Source organism: Cynoglossus semilaevis, chromosome 11 (genome assembly GCF_000523025.1).
Source record: "Cynoglossus semilaevis isolate Cse_v1.0 chromosome 11, Cse_v1.0, whole genome shotgun sequence".
NCBI lineage: Eukaryota > Metazoa > Chordata > Actinopteri > Pleuronectiformes > Cynoglossidae > Cynoglossus > Cynoglossus semilaevis.
The window spans coordinates 1,493,618-1,501,770 of NC_024317.1; the positions used below are offsets into that span (position 1 = coordinate 1,493,618).

The 8,153-nt window shown below is 44.5% G+C and overlaps 2 protein-coding genes across 2 annotated transcripts in view; one reads left to right on the forward strand and one right to left on the reverse strand.

Moving 5' to 3' along the window:
* The window catches only part of pbrm1l (polybromo 1, like), an 11,009-nt gene extending 4,167 nt beyond the window's left edge, over positions 1-6,842 (reverse strand). The window contains 23 exon segments of the mRNA XM_025060039.1: positions 87-275; positions 373-530; positions 737-882; positions 1,185-1,427; positions 1,531-1,688; positions 1,775-1,966; positions 2,054-2,271; positions 2,367-2,879; positions 2,881-3,001; positions 3,159-3,264; positions 3,365-3,644; positions 3,768-3,853; positions 4,039-4,180; positions 4,282-4,545; positions 4,676-4,761; positions 4,845-4,943; positions 5,039-5,107; positions 5,228-5,344; positions 5,500-5,649; positions 5,750-5,897; positions 5,997-6,094; positions 6,196-6,362; positions 6,688-6,842. Coding sequence (XP_024915807.1) covers positions 87-275; positions 373-530; positions 737-882; positions 1,185-1,427; positions 1,531-1,688; positions 1,775-1,966; positions 2,054-2,271; positions 2,367-2,879; positions 2,881-3,001; positions 3,159-3,264; positions 3,365-3,644; positions 3,768-3,853; positions 4,039-4,180; positions 4,282-4,545; positions 4,676-4,761; positions 4,845-4,943; positions 5,039-5,107; positions 5,228-5,344; positions 5,500-5,649; positions 5,750-5,897; positions 5,997-6,094; positions 6,196-6,336 — 3,724 coding nt within the window. The 5' untranslated portion in view covers positions 6,337-6,362; positions 6,688-6,842.
* Positions 6,843-7,286: 444 nt separating this feature from the next.
* The window catches only part of camk1a (calcium/calmodulin-dependent protein kinase Ia), a 14,226-nt gene continuing 13,359 nt past the window's right edge, over positions 7,287-8,153 (forward strand). The window contains exon 1 of the mRNA XM_008319706.3: positions 7,287-7,651. The gene's annotated coding sequence lies outside the window, so the exon portion shown is untranslated. The remainder of the gene's footprint in view (positions 7,652-8,153) is intronic.

Here is an 8,153-nt window from a genome sequence, read left to right on the forward strand (position 1 = left end):
TTCCTGAGAACAACGTAAAAAAAAAAACCACATGTCACAAACACATTTTCACACCTCACGTCAGAGTGCGTGGTGTGAATTCATGACTCACCTGAAGTAGTAGATCTCGTCCTCCACCACTTTGGCCGTGTAGGAGAAACGTTTGAGACCTTTAAACTTCTTCATCTGTTTCTCCGTCTCAATGTAGCGGCTCTCGCACAGCAGGACGTCGTCTTCTGGGACCTCAGTGGGTCTGCAGGACAGGTAGTCTTTGAAGGACGAAACTACGCATTTGCCTTAGAGGGAGGAGAAGATGAAGGTGATTGGTCGATGAGGTTTCTCATTTGATGTGCAGTGAATCATGAAAAGACTCTGAAGCTGCTGAATGTGAACCTTTGACACAGGTTATGGGCAAAGTTTCTTCGAGATTGCTCAGGAAAACTTCTTTTTTGTAGAACATCTTCGTGGGTTCGTGCTCAGTTTCCTCAGGTTGAATGAAAATCGGTCCAAAGAAGAGAACCGATGCGTTCTGAACCCACAGCTTTTCTATCCTGCAGTAAAAACAAGGGAATTAGCAACAACAAAACTGTGAAAATAACTGCTTTACGTACATAGTACTAAAATTTAAACCTGAACCCACAGCTTTTCTATCCTGCAGTAAAAACAAGGGAATTAGCAACAACAAAACTGTGAAAATAACTGCTTTACGAAGTACTTAAATTTCAATAATGCTCAGTTGGGTCAGAGGTCAGCCTACCTGGCAACCCTGGGCCTGGGCAGACCATGAGACTGGATGTAAACACAATCTCCCACTTTAAACCACGTGTTGTTGCAAAATAACTGCTCATAATATTGACAGCCAGGCTCGGCTGCGTTCGTCTCCATGGGGACGTTCTCTCTCTCCTACACAAAAAAAAAACAAAAAACGGGACAAACAAATTCTTAACTTGATAAAACTGACTATTACTTTTATCTGTTTAATTGCTTTGTAATAATAAAAAAAATATCAAGTTAATAAACTCAGAGGCATGGATTTTATTATAAGGTAATTAAACACTTCTTGAGTTCCCGCTCAACTCAATCAATACTCGGTGGGCCGTGTTTGGCCCGCGGGCCTTTAGTTTGACACATATTCCATAGACCATCAGAACAATGAGAATAATACATTTCTTTTTATGTTGTGGCACTTTACTTTGTCTTCTTACCTTGTCCACGAAGCTGCCTCCGTCTGCAGAGGACACCGTCAGCTTGTCCAGGTCAGGCTTGGCAAATATGGAGGCGACACGGACCACAGGCAGCGACGTCTCCCGAGGAACGAACTTGACGGAGCTCCCGGACATGGCCCACAGCTTGATCTTTTTGAAGGACTTGTTCCTGGCAGCGTAGCGCGATTCACAGACGTAGACGTCCTCGGGTCTGAAGCCTTCAGGCTGCAGTTTGAAATAATCCTACGAAGGGAGAAAAAAAAAAAAAAGGTCAGAAGAGAGGGAATGATTTCCTAAAGGGACGATTACAGCATTTGGTTGGATTTCTGGACGTTGTTGTTGTTACCTTCACAAACATGACCACACATTTGCCCTGGACTTTACTGATGGACACTCTGTTGTAGTAGTCACTTTTAAAGACCTCCTTTTCCAAAAACTTGCGCGTGGCATGGTGGAAGGTTTCGTTGGGTCTGTAGAACCAGCAGCCGTAGAGCCACTTCTCACCTGCAGGGGCAGTGGTTTTTAAATTGTTAAAATCATGAAATTAGCAACGTTTTTTATTTGTGTTTTTAAAACAAAGTCTTATGTACCGGCTTCGTCCTCCCACAGACGTTCGATACAGACGACATGTGGCTTCAGGTTCGGCTCTGAAGGCTCCACATAAACAAAGTCTCCCACATGGTATGTGCTGTTCTCAAAGCTGCAGTCCTGACTGTAGACACGCTGAGGCTCTGACTCCGGCTGCCACGTTTTTCCCGGATCGTCCGCAATTTTCTCACTGTCTGGAGGACAAAAAGGATTTTAAAATTAGCACCAAATTCAAACTCGGTCTTTAAACCTGATCCTTGACTTAATGACTTAATGAACACCTTTATTGACTCCCTCTTCTTCCTTCTTTTGTTTGTCCTCCTCGATCTCTTTGGGGATTTTTTCCCTCTTCTCCTGATCCACATCACTGTGCAGGTGTTTTATTGTGTAGTTGACGGCGGTGGAGAGTAGGATTTCTCCATTCTTGCACAACTCGTCCCTGATTTTGATGAAGAACTGTTGCAGCTCCACAGCATCTTCAAATATCTCAGAATCAGTCCTGCAAAAAAAAACAACCAAAAAAACAGACTTTGTTACTAAAACAACTTTAATACTAAACACAGAATCACGGAGGCTTCAAAGAACCACAGGCACCTGTTCAGCTTCCGTGCTTTTTCCAGCACCTCAAACACGTGTTCCTGGAAAATGTCCAGTCTCCTGTAGCGTCCTCGCTCCACGTTGATCCGTATGATATCGAAGTTAAGCGGCGGTTTCTCGGGGGCGACGGGATCCACGGCGGGGACCTCCGCCAGCGAGTCGCTGTAGCATCGACCCTCCTCGTCCTGGTGGCTCATCACAGACACGAAGAGGTTCCTAATCAGCTCCCGCACCAGAGGTCCCACGGCCGGGGGCCCGAAGTCCTCGCCTCCTTCCTGCTGCTTACGCGTCTCCAGCAGCACGCGGTGCAACACCAGAGCGTCGCGATAGATGAGGGACTCTGGTTCGTTGTAGATGCAGGCGTTGTTGAACATCAGAGCAAAGTCCTCCACCAGAGCTTCAACATCTTGGTAACGACCAGCCGCCATGTGGCTGCGCAGGCGTTCCATGTCGATGGGTCTCTTGATGTTGGCGTAGTAATCAGGCAACTCGGAGCGCGATGGCAGGCGGGATGGTGCTGAGGCGGCGGCCTCGGCGGTCAGTGAAGTTACGCACAGCATCGTAGAGTTCATTCAGCTTCTGCTGGAGAGGCGTGAGGTATTTGGATTTCTTTGGAGAAACACCAGTCTTTCCTAGACAACAAAAACATTTTAAAAAAAGTTTTACCACAAGAAAAACAGTAACCTTCAAACTGCTTTAAGAACTGAAAAAATCCCAAAGAATCCTGAACCAAAAAAAATGCAACAAATAAGTGCAAAATTGCAAAACACTTGATACAATCAAACTCACTGAGTTTCAGTTTTGGAGAGCCCACGTCCTCCTCTTCTGGAGCAGGTCCTAACTCCTTCCGTTTGTCCATCAGTATCTTTTCCAAAATATCAGCATCATTGTAAACCTAAGCCGTGGAAGTTTGGTGTCAGCGTATGTAGGTCATCAAACAGTTACTATTTATCCACTGAAAGCAGAAACAAACTGAAGCGACCGACGCCCTCTACCTGTGAACCCTCCTCATTGTAATGCCTGGCGTTGCGGAACATCAGCTTCATGTCGTCCATCAGAGCCTCCTCCGTGACATAGCGCTCATTGTGAATGTTGTGTTTGATGGTCTTCAGGTCCATGGGCTCCAGGATGACGTTGTAGTAGTTGGGATAATCCTTTTTGGATGGTTTGACCATGAAAAGGTCACAGAGACGTCGGTTGAGGCCGGCCTCCTTGGCCTCCGTCACGGCAGCGTACAGGGCCTTCATGCGGTTCTTTTTGAAATTTTTCTTATGGCTTAAAAAAAAAAAAAACACAGGTTAATATGGGTATATTTATAATTGTATTATTGAGTAATATTTTTTCATAAACACTTCACTCCTGAGTTTAACAGCTTAAGAAAATCAAAGGCCGCTTCACCTTTTTCTCTTGACGCTCCCTGCGTCAGAGGACAGGATGCTGTCTCCATCGTCGTCGTCTCTCCTCAGGAGCTCCCTCTTCTTTGACTGTTCAGATACAGAGGGCAAAATACTTCAGTAATAAGTAACAGTTCAGTGGTTATTAGAGGCGGACAATTAAACTTCAGCCTGTCATGGTGCTGTGACCTAAATCAAGGTTTTCAACGGGGGGCCCGTGGGCCCTAGAGGGTCAGCAGAAGAACCACACACAGGTTGGATAAATGTCTGTTTACCTGCATGATCTGCTGCAGCCTGAAGGCCCGCTTGTAGATGCTTGAGTTAGGCATGTTGTAGCGTTTTGCATTTTCGAACATCGTATTGAGGTCATACTCCATCTGCTCCACATTTTCATATTCACCGTTCTTCATCTTTGCCCTAACGAAAAAAGGAACACATTTTTTTTCCGTTTCATTTGTTGAGTTCAGACCCATGTGAACTCAGTCAATATGAAATGTTTTCTTTAAATGACTCCTCACCTGATCTGCTGCAGAGCGATTGGCTGTTTGATCTGCTGGTAATAATCAGGGTACTCCCTGCGAGACGGCAGCTGCTGGAACGGTTCGGAGAAGACTTGGCCCTGGTTGTTCCTGGCGCCTCTCACAGCTTCATATAACTGGAAGATTGGGTTGCTCATCTCCATACTGGAACTCTGACTCTCAGCTTCGGACTCTCCCTCGTCGTAGCAAACAGAGCCTGAAAACATCGACACGTTCAGATACGACACGAGGGGAGGCGAGTTCCTCTTCACCTTCAGCAGCTCATACTGACCAGAAAATCGTGAAAAAAAAAAAAAAAAAAAATCTGTCTTTATCCAGAAAATTGGTCATATTTGCTATTATATATATATATAGAAAAAATAAAGTTTCATACCTGATACGCACACTGGATTTGGTGGGTTCAGCATGTTCAAGTTCTGTCTTACGCTGGATGAAAACTTTCTTTATCATATTAGCATCCTAAACAAAAAAAGAAAAAGAAAACATTAGTTAATGTTGAAAAAATGTCATTAGAGAAAAAAAAAAAAAGAGAAGGAGTTTACCTTAAAAACCTGAGATCCTGGTTCGTTGTAGGTTTTGGCATTTTTGGCCATTAGATCAATGTCCTTGGCCATAGCATTGAGACTTTTATAATATCCAATCTACACAAACACAAACACAGCCAGCGTCAGTCAGAACGAACCATCGAGACGAATGTGTAAAACTCAAAACAACACATTTTGCCTTGGGTGAATACCTGTATTCTTTGCGCAATTGTCCTCAAATCTATTGGCTCCTTGATAATGGCATAGTAGTCTGGGTAATGCTGAACAACAAACAGTTCAAACACATCAGGTATAGACGGCTGAGCAGGAAGAACTTTCAACAAGTCGATACAAGTAAAACTGCAGTGTTGATTCAGTAAGAGGGATCACAACAGTCTTACCACTTTGGACGGCAGTTTCTGGAACAGTTCACTGACCAAACGCCCTGAGGGGTCAGCGTACGACACAACCGCCTCCAGCAGTTGCTCCAAAACCTCCTTCAAACTCCCAACTGAAGTCTAAACAGAAGAAATCAGACTTGAGTCGGGGGAGTTCTGATGACTACGTGTACATGTGTATCACAGATATGATGAGATACGTGTACATGTGTATCACAGATATGATAAGATATGCACATCTTTAAAAAAAAAAAAAAAAAAATCAAGTCTCTTGCCTCCTCTTCAGCAGACATCCCTGTGTTATCCATCGACTCCTCGCCGTCTTCATCATCAGCATCTCCTTCTCCAGGCTGCACAAACTCGTTTTTCGTTAGTAAATAAACCTCCCACAGCTTACATGCCGCCTGATACTCCTCGCTGTCTCTCTGCATTTTGAACATAAAAAATAAAAAATGTACAGTATACAATTTAGAATCTGTTTAAAACCTGTTTGACTTTCAACAGCAAGTACAACTGTTCTTATACCTTGTAGAAGGATTTTGCATTTTTGAACATGAGCTGAAAATCCGCGGTGAGCTGCTCCACGTCATTATAATCCTCCGACTTGAGCTTATGCTGAATCTTTGTCAAATCAATCGGCTGAGACACAATTTCGTAATAATCAGGCTGATTCCTACAAAAAAAAAGAGAAGATACAACCATTATCACACAGAGCTGCAGCTGTAGGTAGTGTGAAAACAGGATGTAGTCTGGTCACAGGAGGCTCCAGTACCTTCTCTTTGGTACCCTTAGAAAAACATCACTCAGCTGTCTGCCGTGGTCATCCTTGTGCTCCCTGACAGCGTTGAACAACTCGTGGCACACAGCGATCTGAAAGAGCAAATGTGAAGAGGAGACTTCAGCTGTACAACTTCCTGTACTCGTAGACTATAGTACAATACAGTACAATACAGTACATAAAGTACATTTACCATGTCTACTGGAGTAACGTTGGTGACTCTTCTTCTCTTCCTACCACTACCAGGGGTAGAGGCGGTGTCATCGAGGTCCCCGGCTCCACTCACGCTGCTGGAGGGTGAAGTCGCTCTCCTCCTTTTGGAGCTCGCTGACATTGTTTATCAACAATCGAGCCCGCGATCTACAACAACAACACAGAGATGATTTACTTATTAAAATTTTTAAAAAAAAAGTTACATTACAGTTCGGACCTCACTGGGTAAAAACAGTTCACCCAAACACCCGTTTCTCATTTCACTCACTGATTATTACGGTACAATAACATAACAAGGCATTAGCACTCGCTCTGTTGAATGTGAGACAAAGCACCCGGACGAGCGGCGCTTAGCATGTCTTCATTAGCCTGTTATAGTTACAGGATTCCCGCCGCCAACTTAAATATAAGGAAGCTACATTATAGACACACACGACCAGAAATGGGTGAAAAACACGTTTTAAAAACTCACACCCGAAACAGTCAATAGCCCACCGCAGTTCCCTGAGCAAGAAATATGTAGCTGGTAGCTTGCTAGCTACTACTGTTGTTTGAAAACTCCGGCCCGGAAAACAACAAAGAGGTGACTTGATATTATGCTGCCCCCTAGAGTAACGGAGGACTAACGCAAGCGTCAACCGCCAATCTGTTAAATGTACAGTATATTCAAAAACAACAATTAGAAAAAATATATTAAAATACATATATTATTATTTGTATAAATATATATTAAAAAATGTCGAACTCCCGCAATAATACGAAATTACTAGATTATTACACTTTCTGATTTACTTGCACAAATGTTATAGTCTAGGTGGTGTCAGTCATCGAAGGTGATTTCTGTTCTGTTCATTAAACCTATTGTAAAAGTCTTCTGTATTCTGTATTGTGTAAGTCACCAAAATGATTTTTAAAAGTCTAAAAATAAACTTTTGTGACAACAACCTCCGCCCCCTGCTGGAAGCTGATGCCACATCACCCTTTTAAAAAATGTTCGCTTTAGCCTATTAATAATATAGAACAGTTCCGGAGGGAGGACGAGTCGGTGATAGTTGTTTTTTGTGGGGGGGTGCGGGGCGGGGGTAGGACATATATGAGTGTGATCACCGGTGAAGCTGCTCCAGTTAAACGGGCTTCTCCATTTGTGCTGACACCGGAGGGAAACCTTAAATCGCTGGTGCTTACTCTGCAACAGGAACATCACCAGCTCCACTGCAGAGAGGTGGGGGGGAGAAGAACACACGTGCACAAATCAGCTCACATGTAACAGTAGCTGGAGTAAAGGGTGACTCGTAGACCACAGTGTAGAGAGAGTGGTTTTTTGGCTTCACTACGCATGGTCTTTATTGACGTCAGGAGAAGCGGACCAGCGCTGCGCATTGGCACAGCAACCACATCGCTCCCAGAGGGAAGAAGACACACATCACACCATTTAGGTATGATTTTTTTTTCCTTTACACTTCTATGTCCATTGATGTGCGCTGTGAACGCCTGTTCCCCCTGTTTGATCGCCTGAACCCACTGCGCTCCTGGTGCGCCCCTCGTGTCGCATGTCAGCAGCCTCTTCATTTAACCTGAGGATGCTGCATTTGGTTCCTCTGACTGGCTGCCGTGCATAAACCCGTGAGCGCTGCAGCAGCAGCAGCAGCAGCAGTGGCAGCAGCAGTGGCAGCTAATGCAGGCTCACACACCCAGGACTCCTTTCCTACACGGAGCTTTAATGCATGATGGTCAGAAATTGAACAGAAAAACCAGACTGGAGAGGGTGTTCATCTCCCTCCATCACTTCTCCATCACTTCTCCATCACGCCCAGGCTGCCGTACCGCAGCCCGAACGGGTCTCCAGCTCTTCTTTTCCACTTAGATCTCACCTAAATGTTTAAAGCTGAAGATGTTAAATATAGCACACGGAGCCCCCCCTCTCCCCTGCACCCCCCC